The sequence below is a fragment of the Ascaphus truei genome, chromosome 13 (genome assembly GCF_040206685.1).
Source record: "Ascaphus truei isolate aAscTru1 chromosome 13, aAscTru1.hap1, whole genome shotgun sequence".
In the NCBI taxonomy this organism is placed as follows: Eukaryota; Metazoa; Chordata; class Amphibia; order Anura; family Ascaphidae; genus Ascaphus; species Ascaphus truei.
In genome coordinates this window covers 40,375,068-40,402,251 of record NC_134495.1, presented here as the reverse complement: position 1 = coordinate 40,402,251, position 27,184 = coordinate 40,375,068, and the positions used below count along the sequence as shown (strand labels likewise).

The following is a 27,184-nucleotide window of genomic DNA, read 5'->3' as shown; positions in this document are numbered from 1 at the left end:
CACAGGCACGAGAATACATTTAATAAAGAGAGGTACAGTACACAAACGTTTATCATACAATTCATCTTTTTTTGTCCAGCTTCGGTTATGCTCCGTTTTACACACAGACGCTTATGCTCCGTTTTACACACAGACGCTTCTTGGATAACATACAATTCAGCAGCAAGCAGCAGTAAAATAAATGGGAGGGTAGTCAATGTTCCTACAAATTACAGTATAAGAGAAGTTGCAGCCCGTAGGGACAGAAGGCTGGGTGCTGAGGCAGCAGGTTCCTGTATGGTCCAGCATGTCCAAGGAGAGACAGCACAGCAGGTGAATGGCTTCCCCATGTGAGTCTTAAAACAAGACTGCCAGGAAGGGAATTTTAAAAATGTTGTGCCCAATTGTTCCCAATGGGCTTTTTTGACTATATGGACATTTGTGTCAGTTTCCCGCACATAACAGAAATGTGAAAATAAGAGTGAATCCAGACATGAAGGGATAATGATCCCATAAACAAGTGTGCCACTTTGCCCGAGATCTAGGAAGCATCAAAGGCCCCATCTCATCAGGGGTCATGCAGCAAATGGCAGCAGGCAGGCACAGGAAACACTGCATGGGGCCTCTGCTGGATTTGAGTGGGGGAAGGGTGTACAGTGTACCAAAAATCAATACCTTACTTTAAATACATTTATTTTCTATTTCTCTCCAAAATGAAGGTACCTGATGGGAAAATTGGCTGTAGGCTCTGCATAACTTTTATTTAAGGGTCACTTCAATCACATATGGCCCTTAATGTCTTGATCTTTCTGGGAGCGAAAATCCATGATTCTCACAGTGATATTTTAAATGCTATATATTTAAACTCTGTGGTGTCTCTGATTATTATCAAGCTTCAAAATGTGGGTAAAACATTTTCCATATTAGGAGTAATCACGTTTTTTCATCTGAGAACTTAAAATCTAATTAACTATTTGGTATGTTTCTGTGAGATGATTAGGCAAACCACTCCCTTAATTGTTAGTCAAATGCATGTTATCAGAGTATCTAATACAGTCTATCTTGGCTGTGAGCCATATGCTTTTGTGTAACATCAAGGTGTCACATTTAAAGTGTCTGTAGAGTTCCTTTTGGAGTTGAAAGTGGAGGTGAAGATTAGAGGAAGATCTGGACTCTGCAACTTTGCAACTGTGAGAACTTGACTTTCTATAAGCTGTGATTATTTGTACTCTTCATATCCTCCAATAACTGGGAAGTCTCTCGTCCTGCATCTCACAATGCCCTCCCTATTGCCTTTTCTGTTTACTGTTTCCTCACTCCTTTGTGAACGCCTCTGTTCTCTCTAACTTTCCCAATCCCCACTGCACCATTATTTATACACCTATCTCCCAACAACTTCTTTAGCCTTCAATAAAAAAACACCCACACAAATTCTCTATTCATAACCTCTATCTACTCCTTCCTGCTGCTTGGGATCTCTCCTAAGCCTGAATGCAGACATACACACCTGCTCTCACCCACGCCTCCCTGCCATCTCTTCCCCTGTAAATGGTATTAACCTTCCGATTTAATACGGACTAACATTAAAACTCGTCCCACAAATCAAGCATCCCAATAGCCTGCACTCATTGCTATTGTCCCACACACACAGTCACAGTCACTCCTACCACCCATTGTGACCAAGCACTGCCATCTATAGCACTTATTCCCTCACCTGCTGTCTCTGTAAATCTTCCATCATATCACTTAGATTGTAAGCTCTTCGGGCCAGGGATTCCTTTTATTGTCTGATTTTGCTGCGCTTGTTGTATTAATATAATTCCCAGAACTGTATTCTTTGTGAAGCGCTGAGTACACTTTTGGCGCTATATAAATAAAGACATACAATACAATGTGTGTGAATTCTCTGATGTTTAACAACAAGATCTGACTTATGGAAAAAATATTTTCCACATTCAGAGCAAACAAATGGTCTTGGTCTCTCCTGTGTGAATTATCTGATATGTATTAGGCTTAGAGCTGGAGGAAAAACATTTCCCAAATTCAGAGCAAACAAATGGTTTCTATCCAGGGTGATTTCTCTGATGTCTAATAAGACTTGAGCTCCGAGAAAAACAGTTCCCACATTCAGAGCAAACATATGGCTTTCCTCCTTTGTGAATATTCTGATGTCTAACAAGACTTGAATTCTGAGAAAAAGATTTCCCACATTCAGCACAAAGAAATGGTCTCTCTCCTGTGTGAAATCTCTGATGTACAACAAGACTTGAATTCTGAGAAAAACATTTCCCACATTCAGAGCAAACATATGGCTTTTCTCCTTTGTGAATTTTCAGATGTTGAACTAGATGTGACTTAAGGGAAAATGATTTCCCACATTCAGAGCAAACATGTGGCTTTTCTCCTTTGTGAATTTTCTGATGCCTAACAAAATCTGACTTACGGGAAAAAGATTTCCCACATTCAGCACAAAGAAATGGTCTCTCTCCTGTATGAAATCTCTGATGTGTAATAAGATTTCTGTTGTTGGAAAGATATTTCCCAGATTTAGAGCAAGAAAATTGTTTCTCTGCTCCATGCATTCTCTGATGACTAAAAAGAAATGATTTACTAGAGAAGTGTTTCCCACATTCAGAGCAAGGAAAGAACTTCACTCCCTCGTGAATTCTCTGATGTATAACAAGAGCAGAGTTACTAGTAAAGCATTTCTGACATTCAGAACACGTATACAGCCTTTCTGTAGTGTGTGTTCTTTGGTGAATTGTATAATCTGATTGATTATTAAAGTCTTTACCACATTCACTGCACTTATACTTCATTACTGACAAGTTTTTGTGAATTTCCTGAGCCTTGGTGTTTCCTTTGTCCCACTTCTTAATATGAGCAGATGCATATTCATGTTCTTTCAGTGTATAAATGTGGGAGACTGTGGGATTTTCTTCTTTACATGAGTCTGATTCCTTAGCCATAATTCTCACAGCTTTTCTTTGTCTCTTACTGGGGTTATTTTGCCTCAAGTAATTTGCTCCTTGATCACTTTTAATAACACGGTTATCTTCATTCACACGATCTGGTGAACAAAGAGGAGTGTGCCATCCTGCAGGTGTACTTCTGCTTATGAGTTTATCTGTTGGAAATAAATGCACAATGTGAAAAAAAGTTAATTAATAGCATAAACATCATTTAACAATACTGGTTAAACATTACAATTAGTATAAAACACTTCTGAAATTACAATTGGAATATACTGCAAGCTAAAGAAGTATTGTGGCAAAATTGAAAACAAATCGGGGAACCCCTACAAATGTAGGGGTTCTACAAATCTATTGAAATAGGCTTTGAGAACTAAAATGTTCTAGTCCTTCCTGGAACAAAGTGGGTTAAGTTTGCTGAGATAAACAAAACGTCACAGATGTATAACTGACCCTCAGAAATGTCACCTGGAAGCCCACATCCAATACCAAGGACCAGAGTAAAAGCCAAACAGAATGGTTGTCCTGACTCCTTGAGGTTGGAATCAGCTAAGAATATATACTGTGAGAGAATCCCTGACAATGCATTTGTGTGCTGTAAATGCCACTGGAGCTAAACTTTTCAGAAACCTGCGGTGATGTGAAATTATATTTATATTGTTTTGTATGTTTACAAAGTAAGAGTGCATGTGGTGCTCAGTAATCAGACACGGTTCCGTCTGCAAGGTATATGCAGCATAATTTCCAGATAAGAATGGAGTGTCCACAAAGTTATAATTCAATGGAACTGGGAGGGATATGTGTCTAGTGGTGTCGACCACACAAATTGACACATTAATGAACACCCAAACAGTATGAATACATAGAATAATGTCCAGTGTATACAGGAAATATAACAAGGCACAGCGGCCCTTTATCTGTATACTCACAGGGACAATCCAGATATCTGCGGCTTGCAGTCCATCCAAGTGAGTAATCCAGAGAGCAGCAGGTGTCGATAGAGCACAGCCAGGGGGATCCAACCTCTAGTTTCAAGAAGAAAAAAGTATCCAGGCAACTCCAAAATTAGATGAATTTATCAAATTTATTACAATAAAAATGGACAACATGAACTCGCCTACGCGTTTCATGCAACAGCTCAGATCAGATTCCAACAGCCCAGGGTGTGGTTAAGTCTCCCCGGGTACAGCAACACTGTTTCCAGTCGCCATGGCAGGCTGACCGAGGTGGTCCCCGGCCCATTATAATTAGTACAAACCTAACAGTTGCCTTTCAATAAGTGTAAGGAATCCGCTCCTGGCTTTGAATCTAGCCTTGCAGACCTCTGCAGTTTACAAAATCTCCCTCTGGCAATCAATGGCACATGTGTTGCCTCTCACTGCAGCTCCTGCCCTGTGCTCTGTCATTGGAGGAATGCTCACACACCTCCCTCCTGTGATTGGCTCGCTGCCCTTTATATGCTGGGCTCTGGCACTGATTCAGTGCCGAGCATAATGCTTCTCTGGATGTTAGTGTTCTGCCACAAGCCTCCTGGCTTGTTTCGTTTGTTTACTAATCTTTGCCATGCTTTAGTCTTTAGTTCTCAGCATTAGTTCCTATATATCCTGAGACCTGCTGCTACTCTCTACGCAGAGGTCTGTGTACCTGTTTCCTGCGGCCTGCTGCACGATCCCTTCTGCAGGGGCCTACTTCGGACTCGTGAGCTGAAGCGCTGTTTTTTCCCCGGCATTGCCCTGCGGTGTTCTTCGGCCAGCCTGCTGTTTCCTCCTACTGAGACCGGCATCATGGACCATGCCCTCTCCTCGCACAGAGGCCGCTCTTGCTCCTATGCTGAAGCAGAGAGCACCCATCTACCCGTTGCCGAACTCCTGCCTGAACCACGACGATGCTGCCTTCTCCGATCCTGACCCTGGCTTCTCCTCAGACTACGCTGCCTTCTCCAGTCCGGACCCTGGCTTGTTTGACCACGAACTTCGCACTCTGGATCCGAGGCCTAAGGTCGTGATTATGCAACCCCACCTCAGCCTCGCGGTCCGGTCCTGGTTTGTGGCAAGCACAACCGTGACAATAAGGAACCATTTTTCCTAATAACAAGAACTTCCTTTCTGTCTTAGGTTTGTAACCTTTTTCTCCAACTTCATCTGAGAAACCTCCTGCTTGGCAGCAGTAGAGTCCAACGTAGCATCCCGGTCAGTCTTCAGAGCTTCGAGCTCCTCGCCCAGGTCACGCTTTTGGTTCTCTGCCATCATACGGCCATTACGCTCGGGCTCCAGGTCCTTCCTCAGGTCTTGAAGCTGTCCTTCTGTATTTCTTTTTTCACTCAATGCAGATGCTAGTTCAGCTTCTTTGGAGTTGAGTTGCGAGTCCACATCTGTCAGCTGATTCAGAGCAAGGTTTAACTCTATTTCCTTTTCTCTATTCTAGACCTGCAGCTGCCGGTGCTCCTCCTGGACATTGTCCAGCTCCAGCTGCACCCTCTCATTGGCCGTGTGGTTCAGCCGCTTGTGGATATCGGCCATCTTGGTTTCATAGCACAATGTCAGGCAGGCCACCTGATGGACGGACACCTCCCTCTCGGCGAGCTGCATCTTGCGTTCAGTAATCTGCATCTGCAGCTCTTCAATTTGATCCTGCAAGTGCCCTCCCTAACAGGGCAATCACCTCTTCCTGGTGCTTGCTCTGGGTTTGCATCAGAGCCTCCTTCATATTTTGGAGTTCTGCAGTTTTTGCAGCTAGGAACCCAGCAGCCTGCCTTGCCCAGGTTTCTTTCTCCTGGACATACTGACTGCTGGGGAGGAGCAGCATCTCTGCTCCTCTAGCTTCAGTTTCTGGACTTTCTCCCGCTCCCTCTCATACAGAGCCACCTGGCCTTTAAGCTCTGCCTCCAGCGATGATCTTGTGATGCTCAATGTGACCTTCAGTTGCTCATGCTGCTCTGTGGGGACACTCGGTATTCAGATGCTCCTGCAGAGCTTTCACTTTGTTAGCAGCCAGGGTACATTCTTCCTGCAGACCCACTGCTTCTCCTTGGCCTCCTGTATATGCGCATTCAGCTCTTGCAGTTGGTTCTGCAGTGCCGCCTGTACTTCTACATTTTCCTGGGACAATTGTTCCGTCACTTTTTCTGCTTAGTGAGGCTTCTTCTTTCCTTCACTAGCCTGGTCAGACAAAACTGAATTTTCTTCTTTTAGACATATTCTCTTTCTTTACAGTCTCTAAATCACTCAGGGCATTCTCATAGGTTTCCTTTAATGTACACAGCTCTGTGTTTGGTGAGAGTGTTCCAGCTCTGTGCTGTGAGCGTAAACCTCTGAGAGACTTCCAAATCTCTACGGCAATTGCGAATCTCTTGCAGAGCCTCCCCCTATTTCCGTTTCAGCAATTGAGGTGTTGGCACTTTCTAGACTTGTCGTCACCTCCTCCAACTCACTCCGTAAGAGACGCTCTGTTTTCTTCCAAGCGTAATACTCCTGTAAAGCTGGGAGTATATTCTTCTGTAAAGCGGCGTTAGCCTACTGCCCCTGGGCATTAATCTCTCGCTCCCTTATCCAATCGTTCCTGCAGGACATCATAATTATGGTGGGCAGTTTGGAGTACAGAAGTGAAGGCCTCTTTATCCTGGATGAAGGATTCAGCTTCCCTTTGCTCCTCCTTTTTCTTTGCCACCGTTTCGGTGACAATTTCGCTCGGCACTCCGGTCTGCAGCACATCTCGGTGCCTTTCTGACCATGTTGCCCTGATATCGCAGGCTCAAGTGGTTCGGTCACTTCCTCTGTGACTTGAGAAATACTTTTCTTTTTCTTCCTCTTCCTCTTTGCTTTATTAGTTCCAGAGACATCAGTATAACTGGGCACACACTCACTGGTGAGCACAAAATGGGTATGTGCACATGCCAACACCAAAGTGAAGACCACCAATTGAGCCGTGGACACTGAGGGGAACTGTGACCAGACCAAAGTCATTCTACAGAGAAGCCCAAATAAAATATACACTTATTAGGATTGGCACTCACACAGGGCCGTGTGAGTAATTATCTATACATACATAGGGTGATATGTATATATATATATATAATTGTCCAGCTGCATTGAACCAATGTCAGTGCTTTGACTGGGGCATCTTACCCCTTGAGCACTGGCTTGGTATTTAAAATACCCGGGAGAATTTCGGTTAAGTCTCCATCCGTCAAACAAATTGTTTAATAATTTATTTCTTTTCACTATCCACTGTTCATTTTGTGCTCCCCTATTGTTTGTTTCTATTTTGCATGGTTTGAGAATCCTGGATAGATCCTGGTGGGGTTGAGCCTCAGGAAGAGACTCAAATTTTAGGGGTACCCTGCGTACCCCTAGTGGATTATTATTTTTCACACGTTTACTAGTTAAGTGAGTTAGCGCCCAGGTATTTCTTTTCTCGTTCTTTTCACACACTCACTGGTATCAGCTACCACATCGTGTTTGCGCTCACAGGGTGTTGCTTGCTTTTGCAGCTGTTTGTATTTGAGAATTTGGGGACATAAGTCTTCCATATAACCTACTTCATGACAGGCCCAGCATACTAAATTAATCTGTGGGTACGAGTTGTCATCATCATCGTCATATGGTCTGAAGGGACACTGTTTTCCATGGTTATGTACATAACAAAATAAATATTTCACATTGGCCATTTAAAAAACCCGGCAGGAAAACTTGACACTCAGCACTTTGCTTATGGCGTTAGCTTTACACAGCACAGCAATCTTTTCATACCCGACAGGGCAGACTTTACACTCAGCACTTGCTTGATGCAATTTTCACTTTCTTCAGCAAACATTTTGGTTTTCTGCTTGAGTTCAGGGCCTTAACATATCTTGATCTACTGAGCTCTGGGCGCTATTGCATCCACACTTCACACATTCTCTGTGTATGCTGTAAGCACAACTGGTCACACACAGTGGAAAAAACTTCACTCGCAGACTCTGCACTTTACTTCGGCCGGGCGGCCATTTTAAATGCCTACGTTTTTTCCTCAAACCCACAGACCTTTCAGTGTCTGCCCGCACTCATCCACTATATGTGGCAAACTGCTCCCTTTATGTAGCGCTGCCGCTTGCCCAGGATCTTCCTGACACAGTCTTCTAGGTTTTGTTTTGTAAAAAGGGGGACAAACACGTATATAGACACAAGGGGCACACAGCCCTCAACCTTCAGAGGTTTATTTCTCCATTAGTGACACTACACATTTTTAAACACCATCACTTTAAGTCAAAACAAACTAAAAAACAACACCTATTCCCTTTAGGAAAAACTAACTACACTGTAGCTTTAACCCTTACTAACTGGATGGCCAGCTAAACTGGTTCTGTGAGATGGGGACAGTGTCCCTTTAGATCCTCAGATTCTGCAGTATGTGAAGGGGGCGTCCTCCCCGAACTGGCTGCAGTAGAGCTGCGATACCCCCAGCCTCCAGGCGAGAGACTGAAAAATCAACCCTCTCTACTCTAAATACATGTTCTAGTAATTAGGAGAGCAGGTGTGGTTAAAACCAGAACCACTAATCTGTGGCCTGGAGTTTCTATCTCACAGTCTCAGCATCTGTGGAATGGATCACTTCCATACCAAGTCTGCACTTTCTTCTATAAATTAAACAGAAAGCTGCCCATTATCCTGCGACTATGTCACAATGTGTTCTCCTGTATATGTATTTTCTATTTGTATCTGTTCTGCTATCTTGTGTGTCTGTGTGTGTTTGTCCTGTTCATGTTTTCTTGTGACACTGTCCTGTTTATTTTTGCTGTGACTGTCTTATTTGTCTGTCGAAGTGTGTGTCGACTGTCTATTGTGTGTAGCAATCTGTGTGCGTGTGCAGCGATCTGACCCGCGAGTGTGTGAGAAGCGGCATGTCCCATGTGTGTCCTGTTCGCACTATTGTAAGGGAATCGGCAACCGAGCATTATGAATACGGAGCCTCGAGAGAAAAAAGGTTGGGAACCTCTGCTCTAAATTATTCTGTCCAGAGTGACAGAGATGAGCCTCTGGTTGCCCGGCTCTGTAACTTGTTTCTTGTTCATGCCATAAACCTCCCAACTAAAACACAAAGTATAACTTGAGCTCCTGTTTGCTGGATCCAAACATGACTGAAATCTCTATTAGAATAACAGAAAACCTCCTCTTACTCAGTGAGCTGCGGTTCTGGTTGTTCTCCATCACGTCCTTGTAACGCTCCTTGTGTCCTTCTAAATACTCCCACTCCTCCATGGAGAAATACACAGCAACATCATCACACTTTATAGGTACCTGAAACACAGAGAATCCCCCACTCAGTATCCAGATATAATAATTGGTCCTGTAAGAATCTCTTCCTTATAGAAAGCCAGGTGAGCAAGGCAGAGAGGAAAATACAGATATATAGAACAAAGTTTGCTCAAGAAAAGGCTGAATGAAGACAGAAAGGTGGCAATATCTAACGCTGCCCAGCAGCCCTCACCTCTCCAGTCAGCAGGTGAATGATGATGTTGGCGTGTTCCAGGATCTTCTCAGACATCAGCTTCTTGTCATTGTTTCTCTCATGTATCAGGGAGTTAGTTGGATTCTCCATGATGGGTCTCTGGGTCCTGAAGAATATTTCTGGCACACAGGGACTGCTGCTGTCTGTGACATGCTCACCGGGCTTCTTCACAACAATATAATCCTACATATAGAGAGAGACAGTAATAAATATCCCTGTGCAGAGCAAGAGACAACAATTAATATGTCTCGTGTTCCTGCAGATTTGTTGCTTTGCAGTAAGAGGGACACGTCTCTTCTTAACAGCTCTATACTCAATATATTCAGTGCCCTTCCCACCAATTCTGTCTATTGTATCACTGACATGTCTGCACCAAACTCACTGACTCCCCTGTGCCTATATGAGCACAAAAATCATGGATTGTACACACATCACATTAAAAAGTATATGTAATCATTACAGGACTTGTAACACTGTAGATATTTAATTAATAATCCCTGAAGAACAGGGCATTACTGGCCAATAATGCCCTGTTCCGAGGGGGTATTATTACTATTATAGGCTAAATGTAGGCTTTTTAAAAAAAAATTCATTACTCTATTATTTCCAAACTCTTCCAGTCCCAGTTCCACTGTTAGAACTACGGAACATTCAGTCTCATATCCCCCGTTTCATATGGAAACAGCGCAGACCGAGGGTGCAGAGATCAGTGCTGCTAGCCTCTAAGAGGAGAGGGGGTTTGGGGGCCCCAGATGTGGTCAGATACTACCAGGCAGTCCAGCTGAGGCAGGCGGTGGTCTGGAATAACTCCCCGACCTCTTACTGCTGGTTGGCGATAGAGTCCCACCATGCGGCCCCCACCCCCCTCCCGGTCTTATTATGGTCTCAGACGCACAAAGAAAGGAGACCCCGGAGATTTGAGCTTGGGGCGATGAGATGCACGTGGTCTACCTGGACTAAAACTAATGGGAAAGATGGCCTAGCTTCATCCCCCTCACAACTCACCCCCATTTTCGGGAACCTGGATTTCCCACCCGGATGCGCCCGTAACCAATTTGGTCAATTTCTGGACCTAAACATCAGAATGGTTGCGGATCTGCTGGAAGGTGATGAGGCTCTGTCCTTCCAAGAGCTCAAAAATAAATTCTCCTCCCCTGGCCTCCCCATTTTCAAATATCTACAGATAAGGCACTTCCTGCGAGCTCTATCCCTAAACCCTAAATTCCCAGCGCAGACCAGATTTGAAACACTTTGCCTAAAAGGGGAATATCAGAGGAGGATTAATCTCCGAAATCTATAGAATAAAAAAGGCCTCCCACCCCCCCCCCTCCCTCTCGCATACGTATATGCAAAAATGGAGCGCCGACTTAAACATACAAATTGATCTGGAAGATTGGGAGGATGTCTGGGAAGCTGCTTCCAAAACATCAATTTGCTCCATCACAAAAGAAAATATATATAAAATCCTATTCCAGTGGTACCTAACCCCGAGTAGACTGAGCCAGATCTTCCCAGGCACAACAGACTTGTGCTGGAGAGGATGTGGTCAAAGGGGGGAAATGACCCATATTTGGTGGTTGTGCCTGGAGATCCAGAGGTTCTGGACCAGGATCCAGAGACTCTTGATTGAAACAGTAGGACTGGAGATCCCCCTGGACCCGCTGACATACGTGCTGGGAAAACCAATTGAAGACCTCCCTGCCCCATTGGCCAGATTGATTTCGGCGATCCTAACGGCCGCTAGATGCTGTGTCGCGACGGCCTGGAAACAAATGAAGGCCCCCTCCAGGAGAACAGTAATAAATAGAATAGACATGGTCATGAACATGGAGAGGCTCACAGCCATGCTGAAACAGAGAATGCACTATTTCTACAAAACCTGGGAACCCTGGCCGGGCTCAGGCGCTCCGTCTCTACTACAAGCCCTGGTCCAGCTATGACACCCTGTGGGTCAGAGGGGTCCAGAGACCCATCCAACCCATCCCTGGCTCTCTCTTCCCCCTCTTCATCCCCGTGTCATTCCCAACTATCCACCCGCCCCTTGTCTCTCCCCATCTTTTTCAACAAAAAAGGAAAAAAGGGTTTATTGAGTATCTCAATTCACTTCGCAGTCATGTGCCTATGACTCATAACCATCCGCTCAGCTGTGACTGTTGTTTCTATCTGCATGTACCTTGCAAGATACCAATAAAGTAAAAAAAAAAAAAAGATTAAAAAAAAATAAAAATATAGATATGTAATCATTACAGGACTTCTGACACTGTGGATATTGCAAAATAATGTAACACACACACACACACACACACACACACACACTAGTATCTAGGTTTTCCCTCTGCACAAACATGTCTATTCCTGGATCCAAATACATGCAATCACTGTGCCAGTCCCCTCTGCCAAACTACATCCTTCTCTGACCCTCTCTGTATCTGTGATCTCCTGCAGCCCAATCGTGTCCTTATGTGGTCCTGGGCTCTACATATGACCAAACATCTTGTCTGCCCTTGGGTTCTTTCTTTCTCTAATGACATGTGTCCCTGGATATTGCTTCTCAAGTATCTCCCATGTTAATGCTCTGCAGGTCCCTGCTGTAGTGAGGGAATTAAGAGTGGTGTCATTGTGGCTTTCTCCAGCAGCCCTCACCTCTCCAGTCAGCAGGTACATGATCTCCAGGATGTGATGCAAGATCCTCTCAGTCATCTGCTTCTTGTCCTTGTCCATTATCAGTGAGATATTCAGATGCACCAACAATCGTCTCTGGTTCCTGTGGAAGTGTTTCACCGCGTGGTGACCTCTGCAGTTAGTGATATATATTGTACTTTTCCTTCACAGTAATAACCTCCTACACATGGGGGGAGAGAGAGGAATGTATATGTGACTCTGCAGTGACAGAAAAGGATAAAAATGAAAATAAGTGTCCCTCCCGTCTGTGTCACCCTGCAGTGGGAGGGACAGATGTGAGGGGCTGGGTGTCCTTTCTGTCTGATGAAAGGTCCATATGACACCTGAAACGTTGTCTTTCCCCTGACACATTAAATGGAGAATTGCATTATGAACTTGTGAGTAGAGCTATACTTTGTATCTGTTTTAGAGGAGACCTGTACTTTGAAGAATGTTTGTCTGTATTGTGTTGGCTGCACAAGCAGGATTCTCCTCGCCTGAAATGGTTTCCCCGCACTTCGGAATTGTCATTTCTGTCGTTCTCACCATGCAATGGTAGGGACAGATGTGAGGGGCTGTGTGTCCTTTCTGTCTGTGTCACCCTGCAGTGGGAGGGAAAGCGGTGATCCTAAATAATATGTTGTTGTGTACAGTATTACTTTTCTAAACACTGTGGGAGGAAGTCGGTATATGTGATGAATACGTTGGGCTCGTCCTATTGGAGCAGGCAAATAGTGGTCATAGATCACAGGACCCCTGAGGTCTCTTACCCCTGAGGAAGTCACTGTATGCGATGAAACACGTTGGGCTCATCCTATTGGAGCATAAGGAGTGATCATAGATCACAGGAGTTACTACACTCATTGAGACTCTTGGCTGCTACGAGAGAACCATCTGTGAATTCCCCTTTCTTCAAGCTGCCGGAGACATCAGTCTAGCGTGGACAACTACACAGTATTGAGGCTGGTCTGGGCATTCATCTCTGAGCAATAAGAAAGTGCATGTAAGGGATTTCTCTTTCACAGATCTGGAGATCAGCTGCTTGGAAGACGCTATCTTATTAGCTTGTGACCCACAATTTACACAGTATCAAGGTTGGTCGGGACAGAAGGTAACATCTCCTTCCTAGCGTCTGCCAGCAAGAAAAGTCTGCAATTAAGGGATTTCACTTCTCAGGAGAACAGAGATATAACTGGTGTCTATATGTTTGGGATTACATTTGGGTATAGATAATATCTTGCAGGTTAATCCCCTGCATCGAATGAAGAAAGAGGGGATCGGTGTGACGTCCAAAACCATTGAAAAAAGCGGAACTCACCGGCCAAAAATAATTAAAAATAAAATATCTTTATTGGGCTACATAAAAATGTTTAACATCCACATGAAGAACAAGCTCCTGCATCCCTCCCATCCGAACGGACCGAAAGTATTATCATTATCAATTACTGACTGGATTTTATTGATACAACATCTGGCGAGCTGAAGAAAAAGTCCTCCTTGGCGCTGGTCCTCAGTGTGGTATATTAGACAGTGATATGGAGACAACAAAATAAAACAGTGTAAACCTTCTAATCTATCTACTGTGCACACTGATATACATAGTTACATGCAGTGCTCCATGTGTACACGAGATACCAGACAAACTTGGTGAAATATTCTGAAGGAATAGGTGGGAAATTATATACTTAGCTCCAATTGGACAAGGAGATGCCCATTGACATGGGTAAAGGGCATAGCTATGAAAGAGAGAAAGACAATTCTAACACTAGCCTCTTGTGAACCATCTATCTGAACAATTTCCTCACACCTACCACATGCAGCAATTATCTGAGATCTGACTCCAAAAGACTGTTCATGGTCCCAAGGCTCAACAAAGTATCCGGCCGCTCCTCCTCTTAGGCCGTGCTTATAGTGCCGGCGTCGCGACGTTGCTCAAAAACAAAAGCATTGGCGCCGCCGCGTGCGCTTATAGTGCACGCGACGTCGATAAGCGACGGCGTGAAAACCTGACGCCGGTAGAATTTGCTTTTTCAAGGGCCGTCGCGTCACGTGACGGCCCTTGAACAGATCAAATTGCGGGAATTCCGCGATGCCGCCGACCGGCGAAACATAACTTTCGCCGGTGGCGGGTGACGTCACGTGTCGGCGGCACTATAGGCAAAGCCTTACTGTGCACCCCAAAACTGGAACAACCTACCAGAGACTCTCACATCCACCACCAGTTTAAGTTCTTTCAAAACTAAAGATGTCTAACATTTTAATCTGGTCTATAACTGTTGTTACATACACCTATAATATGTGCATGCAATGTCTTGTATATAATGTATATCCTGTTCACCTATGTAACCATGTATTATTTGTCTTAACTCTGTGCCCAGGACATACGTGAAAACGAGAGGTAACTCTCAATGTATTACTTCCTGGTAACACATTTTATAAATAAATAATTTGTGTGGAACCGTATCAAAAGCCTTTGTAAGATCTAAGTAGACCACATCTACTGCATTACCCGGGTCTAAATTCCCACTTACGCCAGCGGCCATGTTAAAACTCTCCCGTTTCACGGCCCACGTGATCGGGAGATTTAAACATAGCTGGGATACCGGTACCCCATAACGGGGCCTGTAACTCGGGAAGCAGGGGGTGCCGGACCTGATATCAATGTGATCCAGCTCCGGAGACCCCCTGCTACAATAATATGTTAGCAAAACTAAATAAAAGCCCCACGATCGCCTGTTAGAGGCGCACAGGTAGAGTGACTGGTTCAGTCTCTCTTACTGCACGTCTGTTACATACAGGTGCAGCCAGGTAGGATTCCCACCAAGCGAGTCCCATTAAAATGGAGGGACGCCCGCTGTGCTAATCCGATGGTCCATTACAGCCCGCTGTGCTAATCAGATGGTCCATTACAGCCGGCTGTGGACTCTCTGAGTGGTTACGAGATGCTCAGGGATGTTCCTCAAACATTGGCTCAGAACCGGCAGTTGCATCTGTATGTCACTGTTACATGTATGTATTACAATAGCTGCTGTATGTCAGTGTTACATGTATGTATTACAATAGCTGCTGTATGTCAGTGTTACATGTTTGTATTACAATAGCTGCTGTATGTCAGTGTTACATGTTTGTATTACAATAGCTGCTGTATGTCAGTGTTACATGTATGTATTACAATAGCTGTGTGTGTCAGTGTTACAGTGTGTCTGTGTATTACAATAGCTGCTGTATGTTAGTGTTACATGTATGTATTACAATAGCTGCTGTATGTCAGTGTTACAGTGTGTGTGTGTGTGTGTGTGTGTGTGTGTGTGTGTGTGTGTGTGTGTGTGTGTGTGTGTGTGTGTTACAATAGCTGTGTATGTCAGTGTTACAGTGTGCCTGTGTTTTACAATAGCTGCTGTATGTCAGTGTTACAGTATGTGTCTGTGTATTACAATAGCTGATGTATGTCAGTGTTGCAGTGTGTGTCTGTGTATTACAATAGCTGCTGTATGTCAGTGTTACAGTATGTGTCTGTGTATTACAATAGCTGCTGTATGTCAGTGTTACAACGTGTGCCTGTGTTTTGCAATAGCTGCTGTGTGTCAGTGTTACAGTGTGTGTCTGTGTATTACAATAGCTGCTGTGTGTTAGTGTTAGTGTGTGCCTGTGTATTAAAATAGCTGTGTATATCAATGTTAGTGTGTGTCTGTGTATTACAATAGCTGTGTGTGTCAGTGTTACAGTGTATATCTGTGTATTACAATAGCTGTGTGTGTCAGTGTTACAGTGTGTGACTGTGTATTACAATAGCTGTGTGTGTCAGTGTTACAGTGTGTGACTGTGTATTACAAAAGCTGTGTGTGTCAGTGTTACAGTGTGTGTCTGTGTATTACAATAGCTGTGTGTCAGTGTTACAGTGTGTGTCTGTGTATTACAATAGCTGCTGTATGTCAGTGTTACAGTGTGTCTGTGAATTACAATAGCTGTGTGTCAGTGTTACAGTGTGTCTGTGTATTACAATAGCTGCTTTATGTCAGTGTTACAGTGTGTGTCTGTGTATTACAATAGCTGTGTGTGTCAGTGTTACAGTGTGTATGTGTATTACAATAGCTGTGTGTGTCAGTGTTACAGTGTGTCTGTGTATTACAATAGCTGTGTGTGTTACAGTGTGTCTGTGTATTACAATAGCTGCTGTGTGTCACTATTACAGTGTGTGTCTGTGTATTACAATAGCTGTGTGTGTCAGTGTTACAGTGTGTCTGTGTATTACAATAGCTGCTGTGTGTCAGTGTTACAGTGCGTGTATGTGTATTACAATAGCTGTGTGTGTCAGTGTTACAGTGTCTGTGTATTACAATAGCTGCTGTATGTCAGTGTTACAGTGTGTCTGTGTATTACAATAGCTGTGTCAGTGTTACAGTGTGCCTGTGTATTACAATAGCTGCTGTATGTCAGTGTTACAGTGTGACTGTGTATTACAATAGCTGCTTTATGTCAGTGTTACAGTGTGTCTGTGTATTACAATAGCTGCTGTATGTCAGTGTTACAGTGTGACTGTGTATTACAATAGCTGCTTTATGTCAGTGTTACAGTGTGTCTGTGTATTACAATAGCTGTGTGTGTCAGTGTTACAGTGTGTCTGTGTATTACAATAGCTGTGTGTGTCAGTGTTACAGTGTGTCTGTGTATTACAGTAGCTGCTGTATGTCAGTGTTACAGTGCGTGTATGTGTATTACAATAGCTGTGTGTGTCAGTGTTACAGTGTGACTATGTATTACAATAGCTGTGTGTCAGTGTTACAGTGTCTGTGTATTACAATAGCTGTGTATGTCAGTGTTACAGTGTGTCTGTGTATTACAATAGCTGCTGTGTGTCAGTGTTACAGTGTGTCTGTGTATTACAATAGCTGCTGTGTGTCAGTGTTACAGTGTGTCTGTGTATTACAATAGCTGTGTGTCAGTGTTACAGTGTGTCTGTGTATTACAATAGCTGTGTGTGTCAGTGTTACAGTGTGTCTGTGTATTACAATAGCTGATGTGTGTCAGTGTTACAGTGCGTGTATGTGTATTACAATAGCTGTGTGTGTCAGTGTTACAGTGTCTGTGTATTACAATAGCTGCTGTATGTCAGTGTTACAGTGTGTCTGTGTATTACAATAGCTGTGTCAGTGTTACAGTGTGCCTGTGTATTACAATAGCTGCTGTGTGTCAGTGTTTCAGTGCGTGTATGTGTATTACAATAGCTGTGTGTGTCAGTGTTACAGTGCCTGTGTATTACAATAGCTGCTGTATGTCAGTGTTGCAGTGTGTGTCTGTGTATTACAATAGCTGTGTGTGTCAGTGTTACAGTGTCTGTGTATTACAATAGCTGCTTTATGTCAGTGTTACAGTGTGCCTGTGTATTACAATAGCTGCTTTATGTCAGTGTTACAGTGTGCCTGTGTATTACAATAGCTGTGTGTGTCAGTGTTACAGTGTCTGTGTATTACAGTAGCTGCTTTATGTCAGTGTTACAGTGTGCCTGTGTATTACAATAGCTGTGTCAGTGTTACAGTGTCTGTGTATTACAATAGCTGCTGTATGTCAGTGTTACAGTGTGACTGTGTATTACAATAGCTGCTGTATGTCAGTGTTACAGTGTCTGTGTATTACAATAGCTGTGTCAGTGTTACAGTGTGTCTGTGTATTACAATAGCTGTATGTCAGTGTTACAGTGTGTCTGTGTATTACAATAGCTGTGTGTGTCAGTGTTACAGTGTGTCTGTGTATTACAATAGCTGTGTGTGTCAGTGTTACAGTGTGTCTGTGTATTACAATAGCTGTATGTTAGTGTTACAATGTGTCTGTGTATTACAATAGCTGTGTGTGTCAGTGTTACAGTGTGTCTGTGTATTACAATAGCTGTATGTCAGTGTTACAGTGTGTGTGTGTATTACAATAGCTGCTGTATGTCAGTGTTACAGTGTGTCTGTGTATTGCAATAGCTGCTTTATGTCAGTGTTACAGTGTGTGTCTGTGTATTACAATAGCTGTGTGTGTCAGTGTTACAGTGTTTCTGTGTATTACAATAGCTGTGTGTGTCAGTGTTACAGTGTGTCTGTGTATTACAATAGCTGTGTGTGTCAGTGTTACAGTGTGTGTCTGTGTATTACAATAGCTGTGTGTGTGTCAGTGTTACAGTGTGTCTGTGTATTACAATAGCTGTATGTCAGTGTTACAGTGTGTCTGTGTATTACAATAGCTGTGTGTATGTCAGTGTTACAGTGTGTGTCTGTGTATTACAATAGCTGTATGTCAGTGTTACAGTGTGTCTGTGTATTACAATAGCTGTGTGTATGTCAGTGTTACAGTGTGTCTGTGTATTACAATAGCTGTGTGTATGTCAGTGTTACAGTGTGTCTGTGTATTACAATAGCTGTGTGTATGTCAGTGTTACAGTGTGTCTGTGTATTACAATAGCTGTGTGTGTCAGTGTTACAGTGTGTCTGTGTATTACAATAGCTGTGTGTATGTCAGTGTTACAGTGTGTCTGTGTATTACAATAGCTGTGTGTATGTCAGTGTTACAGTGTGTCTGTGTATTACAATAGCTGTGTGTATGTCAGTGTTACAGTGTGTCTGTGTATTACAATAGCTGTGTGTGTCAGTGTTACAGTGTGTCTGTGTATTACAATAGCTGTGTATGTCAGTGTTACAGTGTGTCTGTGTATTACAATAGCTGTGTGTCGGTGTTACAGTGTGTCTGTGTATTACAATAGCTGTGTGTGTCAGTGTTACAGTGTGTCTGTGTATTACAATAGCTGCTGTGTCAGTGTTACAGTGTGTCTGTGTATTACAATAGCTGTGTATGTCAGTATTACAGTGTGTCTGTGTATTACAATAGCTGTGTGTGTCAGTGTTACAGTATGTCTGTGTATTACAATAGCTGTGTGTGTCAGTGTTACAGTGTGTCTGTGTATTACAATAGCTGTATGTCAGTGTTACAATGTGTCTGTGTATTACAATAGCTGTGTGTGTCAGTGTTACAGTGTGTCTGTGTATTACAATAGCTGTATGTCAGTGTTACAGTGTGTGTGTGTGTGTGTGTGTATTACAATAGCTGCTGTATGTCAGTGTTACAGTGTGTCTGTGTATTGCAATAGCTGCTTTATGTCAGTGTTACAGTGTGTGTCTGTGTATTACAATAGCTGTGTGTGTCAGTGTTACAGTGTGTCTGTGTATTACAATAGCTGTGTGTGTCAGTGTTACAGTGTGTCTGTGTATTACAATAGCTGTGTGTGTCAGTGTTACAGTGTGTGTCTGTGTATTACAATAGCTGTGTGTGTCAGTGTTACAGTGTGTCTGTGTATTACAATAGCTGTATGTCAGTGTTACAGTGTGTCTGTGTATTACAATAGCTGTGTGTATGTCAGTGTTACAGTGTGTCTGTATATTACAATAGCTGTATGTCAGTGTTACAGTGTGTCTGTGTATTACAATAGCTGTGTGTATGTCAGTGTTACAGTGTGTCTGTGTATTACAATAGCTGTGTGTATGTCAGTGTTACAGTGTGTCTGTGTATTACAATAGCTGTGTGTATGTCAGTGTTACAATGTGTCTGTGTATTACAATAGCTGTGTGTGTCAGTGTTACAGTGTGTCTGTGTATTACAATAGCTGTGTGTGTCAGTGTTACAGTGTGTCTGTGTATTACAATAGCTGTGTATGTCAGTGTTACAGTGTGTCTGTGTATTACAATAGCTGTGTGTCGGTGTTACAGTGTGTCTGTGTATTACAATAGCTGTGTATGTCAGTGTTACAGTGTGTCTGTGTATTACAATAGCTGTGTGTGTCAGTGTTACAGTGTGTGCCTGTGTATTACAATAGCTGTGTGTCAGTGTTACAGTGTGTCTGTGTATTACAATAGCTGTGTGTGTCAGTGTTACAGTGTCTGTGTATTACAATAGCTGTGTGTGTCAGTGTTACAGTGTGTCTGTGTATTACAATAGCTGCTGTATGTCAGTGTTACAGTGTGTCTGTGTATTACAATAGCTGCTGTATGTCAGTGTTACAGTGTGTCTGTGTATTACAATAGCTGCTGTGTGTCAGTGTTACAGTGTGTGTCTGTGTATTACAATAGCTGCTGTATGTCAGTGTTACAGTGTCTGTGTATTACAATAGCTGCTGTATGTCAGTGTTAGTGTGTGTCTGTGTATTACAATAGCTGTGTGTGTCAGTGTTACAGTGTGTGTGTGTATTACAATAGCTGTGTGTGTCAGTGTTACAGTGTGTCTGTGTATTACAATAGCTGTGTATGTCAGTGTTACAGTGTGTCTGTGTATTACAATAGCTGTGTGTCGGTGTTACAGTGTGTCTGTGTATTACAATAGCTGTGTGTGTCAGTGTTACAGTGTGTCTGTGTATTACAATAGCTGCTGTGTCAGTGTTACAGTGTGTCTGTGTATTACAATAGCTGTGTATGTCAGTGTTACAGTGTGTCTGTGTATTACAATAGCTGTGTGTGTCAGTGTTACAGTGTGTCTGTGTATTACAATAGCTGTGTGTATGTCAGTGTTACAGTGTGTGTCTGTGTATTACAATAGCTGTATGTCAGTGTTACAGTGTGTCTGTGTATTACAATAGCTGTGTGTATGTCAGTGTTACAGTGTGTCGTTGTATTACAATAGCTGTGTGTGTCAGTGTTACAGTGTGTCTGGGTATTACAATAGCTGTGTATGTCAGTGTTACAGTGTGTCTGTGTATTACAATAGCTGTGTGTGTGTCAGTGTTACAGTGTGTGTGTGTGTGTGTGTGTGTGTATTACAATAGCTGTGTATGTCAGTGTTACAGTGTGTCTGTGTATTACAATAGCTGTGTGTATGTCAGTGTTACAGTGTGTCTGTGTATTACAATAGCTGTGTGTGTCAGTGTTACAGTGTGTGCCTGTGTATTACAATAGCTGTGTGTGTCAGTGTTACAGTGTGTCTGTGTATTACAATAGCTGTGTGTGTCAGTGTTACAGTGTGTCTGTGTATTACAATAGCTGTGTGTGTCAGTGTTACAGTGTGTGTGTGTGTGTATTACAATAGCTGTGTGTGTCAGTGTTACAGTGTGTCTGTGTATTACAATAGCTGTGTGTGTGTCAGTGTTACAGTGTGTGTCTGTGTATTACAATAGCTGTGTGTGTCAGTGTTACAGTGTGTGCCTGTGTATTACAATAGCTGTGTGTGTCAGTGTTACAGTGTCTGTGTATTACAATTGCTGCTGTATGTCAGTGTTACAGTGTGTCTGTGTATTACAATAGCTGTGTCAGTGTTACAGTGTGCCTGTGTATTACAATAGCTGCTGTATGTCAGTGTTACAGTGTGACTGTGTATTACAATAGCTGCTTTATGTCAGTGTTACAGTGTGTCTGTGTATTACAATAGCTGCTGTATGTCAGTGTTACAGTGTCTGTGTATTACAATAGCTGCTTTATGTCAGTGTTACAGTGTGCCTGTGTATTACAATAGCTGTGTCAGTGTTACAGTGTCTGTGTATTACAATAGCTGCTGTATGTCAGTGTTACAGTGTGACTGTGTATTACAATAGCTGCTGTATGTCAGTGTTACAGTGTCTGTGTATTACAATAGCTGTGTCAGTGTTACAGTGTGTCTGTGTATTACAATAGCTGTATGTCAGTGTTACAGTGTGTCTGTGTATTACAATAGCTGTGTGTGTCAGTGTTACAATGTGTCTGTGTATTACAATAGCTGTGTGTGTCAGTGTTACAGTGTGTCTGTGTATTACAATAGCTGTATGTCAGTGTTACAGTGTGTGTGTGTGTGTGTGTGTGTGTGTATTACAATAGCTGCTGTATGTCAGTGTTACAGTGTGTCTGTGTATTGCAATAGCTGCTTTATGTCAGTGTTACAGTGTGTGTCTGTGTATTACAATAGCTGTGTGTGTCAGTGTTACAGTGTGTCTGTGTATTACAATAGCTGTGTGTGTCAGTGTTACAGTGTGTCTGTGTATTACAATAGCTGTGTGTGTCAGTGTTACAGTGTGTGTCTGTGTATTACAATAGCTGTGTGTGTCAGTGTTACAGTGTGTCTGTGTATTACAATAGCTGTATGTCAGTGTTACAGTGTGTCTGTGTATTACAATAGCTGTGTGTATGTCAGTGTTACAGTGTGTGTCTGTGTATTACAATAGCTGTATGTCAGTGTTACAGTGTGTCTGTGTATTACAATAGCAGTGTGTATGTCAGTGTTACAGTGTGTCTGTGTATTACAATAGCTGTGTGTATGTCAGTGTTACAGTGTGTCTGTGTATTACAATAGCTGTGTGTATGTCAGTGTTACAGTGTGTCTGTGTATTACAATAGCTGTGTGTATGTCAGTGTTACAGTGTGTCTGTGTATTACAATAGCTGTGTGTGTCAGTGTTACAGTGTGTCTGTGTATTACAATAGCTGTGTGTGTCAGTGTTACAGTGTGTCTGTGTATTACAATAGCTGTGTATGTCAGTGTTACAGTGTGTCTGTGTAGTACAATAGCTGTGTGTCAGTGTTACAGTGTGTCTGTGTATTACAATAGCTGTATGTCAGTGTTACAATGTGTCTGTGTATTACAATAGCTGTGTGTGTCAGTGTTACAGTGTGTCTGTGTATTACAATAGCTGTATGTCAGTGTTACAGTGTGTGTGTGTGTATTACAATAGCTGCTGTATGTCAGTGTTACAGTGTGTCTGTGTATTGCAATAGCTGCTTTATGTCAGTGTTACAGTGTGTGTCTGTGTATTACAATAGCTGTGTGTGTCAGTGTTACAGTGTGTCTGTGTATTACAATAGCTGTGTGTGTCAGTGTTACAGTGTGTCTGTGTATTACAATAGCTGTGTGTGTCAGTGTTACAGTGTGTGTCTGTGTATTACAATAGCTGTGTGTGTCAGTGTTACAGTGTGTGTCTGTATATTACAATAGCTGTATGTCAGTGTTACAGTGTGTCTGTGTATTACAATAGCTGTGTGTATGTCAGTGTTACAGTGTGTCTGTGTATTACAATAGCTGTGTGTATGTCAGTGTTACAGTGTGTCTGTGTATTACAATAGCTGTGTGTATGTCAGTGTTACAGTGTGTCTGTGTATTACAATAGCTGTGTGTGTCAGTGTTACTGTGTGTCTGTGTATTACAATAGCTGTGTGTGTCAGTGTTACAGTGTGTCTGTGTATTACAATAGCTGTGTATGTCAGTGTTACAGTGTGTCTGTGTATTACAATAGCTGTGTGTCGGTGTTACAGTGTGTCTGTGTATTACAATAGCTGTGTGTGTCAGTGTTACAGTGTGTCTGTGTATTACAATAGCTGCTGTGTCAGTGTTACAGTGTGTCTGTGTATTACAATAGCTGTGTATGTCAGTGTTACAGTGTGTCTGTGTATTACAATAGCTGTGTGTGTCAGTGTTACAGTGTGTCTGTGTATTACAATAGCTGTGTGTATGTCAGTGTTACAGTGTGTGTCTGTGTATTACAATAGCTGTATGTCAGTGTTACAGTGTGTGCCTGTGTATTACAAAAGCTGTGTGTATGTCAGTGTTACAGTGTGTCTGTGTATTACAATAGCTGTGTGTGTCAGTGTTACAGTGTGTCTGGGTATTACAATAGCTGTGTATGTCAGTGTTACAGTGTGTCTGTGTATTACAATAGCTGTGTGTGTGTCAGTGTTACAGTGTGTGTGTGTGTGTATTACAATAGCTGTGTATGTCAGTGTTACAGTGTGACTGTGTATTACAATAGCTGTGTGTATGTCAGTGTTACAGTGTGTCTGTGTATTACAATAGCTGTGTGTGTCAGTGTTACAGTGTGTGCCTGTGTATTACAATAGCTGTGTGTGTCAGTGTTACAGTGTGTCTGTGTATTACAATAGCTGTGTGTGTCAGTGTTACAGTGTGTCTGTGTATTACAATAGCTGTGTGTGTGTCAGTGTTACAGTGTGTGTGTGTGTGTGTGTGTGTGTGTGTATTACAATAGCTGTGTGTGTCAGTGTTACAGTGTGTCTGTGTATTACAATAGCTGTGTGTGTGTCAGTGTTACAGTGTGTGTCTGTGTATTACAATAGCTGTGTGTGTCAGTGTTACAGTGTGTGCCTGTGTATTACAATAGCTGTGTGTGTCAGTGTTACAGTGTGTGCCTGTGTATTACAATAGCTGCTGTATGTCAGTGTTACAGTGTGTCTGTGTATTACAATAGCTGTGTGTGTCAGTGTTACAGTGTGTGCCTGTGTATTACAATAGCTGTGTGTCAGTGTTACAGTGTGTCTGTGTATAACAATAGCTGTGTGTGTCAGTGTTACAGTGTCTGTGTATTACAATAGCTGTGTGTGTCAGTGTTACAGTTTGTCTGTGTATTACAATAGCTGCTGTATGTCAGTGTTACAGTGTGTCTGTGTATTACAATAGCTGCTGTATGTCAGTGTTACAGTGTGTCTGTGTATTACAATAGCTGCTGTGTGTCAGTGTTACAGTGTGTGTCTGTGTATTACAATAGCTGCTGTATGTCAGTGTTACAGTGTCTGTGTATTACAATAGCTGCTGTATGTCAGTGTTACAGTGTGTGTCTGTGTATTACAATAGCTGTGTGTGTCAGTGTTACAGTGTGTGTGTATTACAATAGCTGTGTGTCAGTGTTACAGTGTGTGTCTGTGTATTACAATAGCTGTGTGTCAGTGTTACAGTGTCTGTGTATTACAATAGCTGTGTGTGTCAGTGTTACAGTGTGTGTGTGTGTATTACAATAGCTGTGTGTGTCAGTGTTACAGTGTGTCTGTGTATTACAATAGCTGTGTATGTCAGTGTTACAGTGTGTCTGTGTATTACAATAGCTGTGTGTCGGTGTTACAGTGTGTCTGTGTATTACACTAGCTGTGTGTGTCAGTGTTACAGTGTGTCTGTGTATTACAATAGCTGCTGTGTCAGTGTTACAGTGTGTCTGTGTATTACAATAGCTGTGTATGTCAGTGTTACAGTGTGTCTGTGTATTACAATAGCTGTGTGTGTCAGTGTTACAGTGTGTCTGTGTATTACAATAGCTGTGTGTATGTCAGTGTTACAGTGTGTGTCTGTGTATTACAATAGCTGTATGTCAGTGTTACAGTGTGTCTGTGTATTACAATAGCTGTGTGTATGTCAGTGTTACAGTGTGTCTGTGTATTACAATAGCTGTGTGTGTCAGTGTTACAGTGTGTCTGGGTATTACAATAGCTGTGTATGTCAGTGTTACAGTGTGTCTGTGTATTACAATAGCTGTGTGTGTGTCAGTGTTACAGTGTGTGTGTGTGTGTATTACAATAGCTGTGTATGTCAGTGTTACAGTGTGTCTGTGTATTACAATAGCTGTGTGTATGTCAGTGTTACAGTGTGTCTGTGTATTACAATAGCTGTGTGTGTCAGTGTTACAGTGTGTGCCTGTGTATTACAATAGCTGTGTGTGTCAGTGTTACAGTGTGTCTGTGTATTACAATAGCTGTGTGTGTCAGTGTTACAGTGTGTCTGTGTATTTCAATAGCTGTGTGTGTGTCAGTGTTACAGTGTGTGTGTGTGTGTGTATTACAATAGCTGTGTGTGTCAGTGTTACAGTGTGTCTGTGTATTACAATAGCTGTGTGTGTGTCAGTGTTACAGTGTGTGTCTGTGTATTACAATAGCTGTGTGTGTCAGTGTTACAGTGTGTGCCTGTGTATTACAATAGCTGTGTGTGTCAGTGTTACAGTGTGTGCCTGTGTATTACAATAGCTGCTGTATGTCAGTGTTACAGTGTGTCTGTGTATTACAATAGCTGTGTGTGTCAGTGTTACAGTGTGTGCCTGTGTATTACAATAGCTGTGTGTCAGTGTTACAGTGTGTCTGTGTATTACAATAGCTGTGTGTGTCAGTGTTACAGTGTCTGTGTATTACAATAGCTGTGTGTGTCAGTGTTACAGTGTGTCTGTGTATTACAATAGCTGCTGTATGTCAGTGTTACAGTGTGTGTCTGTGTATTACAATAGCTGCTGTATGTCAGTGTTACAGTGTCTGTGTATTACAATAGCTGCTGTATGTCAGTGTTACAGTGTGTGTCTGTGTATTACAATAGCTGCTGTATGTCAGTGTTACAGTGTGTCTGTGTATTACAATAGCTGCTGTAGGTCAGTGTTACAGTGTGTGTCTGTGTATTACAATAGCTGCTGTATGTCAGTGTTGCAGTGTGTCTGTGTATTACAATAGCTGTGTATGTCAGTGTTACAGTGTGTCTGTGTATTACAATAGCTGCTGTAGGTCAGTGTTACAGTGTCTGTGTATTACAATAGCTGTGTATGTCAGTGTTACAGTGTGTCTGTGTATTACAATAGCTGTGTATGTCAGTGTTACAGTGTGTCTGTGTATTACAATAGCTGCTGTATGTCAGTGTTACAGTGTGTCTGTGTATTACAATAGCTGCTGTATGTCAGTGTTACAGTGTCTGTGTATTACAATAGCTGTGTGTGTCAGTGTTACAGTGTGTCTGTGTATTACAATAGCTGTGTGTGTGTCAGTGTTACAGTGTGTGTCTGTGTATTACAATAGCTGTGTATGTCAGTGTTACAGTGTGTGTGTGTGTGTGTGTGTGTGTGTGTGTATTACAATAGCTGCTGTATGTCAGTGTTACAGTGTGTCTGTGTATTACAATAGCTGCTGTGTGTCAGTGTTACAGTGTGTCTGTGTATTACAATAGCTGTGTATGTCAGTGTTACAGTGTGTCTGTGTATTACAATAGCTGTGTGTGTCAGTGTTACAGTGTGTCTGTGTATTACAATAGCTGTGTGTGTCAGTGTTACAGTGTGCCTGTGTATTACAATAGCTGTGTGTGTCAGTGTTACAGTGTGTGTCTGTGTATTACAATAGCTGTGTATGTCAGTGTTACAGTGTGTCTGTGTATTACAATAGCTGTGTGTGTCAGTGTTACAGTGTGTCTGTGTATTACAATAGCTGTGTGTGTATATAATGTGAATGATGACAGAAGATCAGATCATTACCTTGCTGCAGCCATGAGGGGGCGGTTGCAAAACTCCTCACTGATTGGCTTATCCATTTCTTTATGGCAATGCATTCTGGGATTCGTAGTTTATCTATCTGTAAA

The 27,184-nt window shown here is 42.5% G+C and overlaps 1 protein-coding gene across 2 annotated transcripts; it reads right to left on the bottom strand.

The window, feature by feature from the left end:
• Window positions 1-27,184, bottom strand: LOC142465259 (uncharacterized). Of its 2 annotated transcripts, XM_075569267.1 has the most exons (6): window positions 27,081-27,184; window positions 12,081-12,279; window positions 9,417-9,620; window positions 9,106-9,226; window positions 3,881-3,976; window positions 1-3,106 (listed from the first exon to the last, which is right to left on the bottom strand). In XM_075569267.1, exons 2-6 carry the CDS (start codon window positions 12,156-12,158, stop codon window positions 2,043-2,045), a joined length of 1,563 nt encoding a protein of 520 aa, XP_075425382.1. In that variant the 5' UTR covers window positions 12,159-12,279; window positions 27,081-27,184; the 3' UTR covers window positions 1-2,042. The 2 variants fall into 2 exon arrangements, with proteins under 2 accessions (XP_075425382.1, XP_075425383.1); XM_075569268.1 differs by lacking the exon at window positions 3,881-3,976.

Excerpts from the sequence above, each read along its gene's own strand:
- LOC142465259 (XM_075569267.1), bottom strand. The coding sequence starts at position 12,158 with ATGGACAAGGACAAGAAGCAGATGACTGAGAGGATCTTGCATCACATC. Across the intron at positions 9,621-12,080 it reads TGTACCTGCTGACTGGAGAG|GATTATATTGTTGTGAAGAA; the intron begins GTGAGGGCTGCT and ends CTCTATATGTAG. Across the intron at positions 3,107-3,880 it reads CAGATATCTGGATTGTCCCT|ATAAACTCATAAGCAGAAGT; the intron begins GTGAGTATACAG and ends TATTTCCAACAG.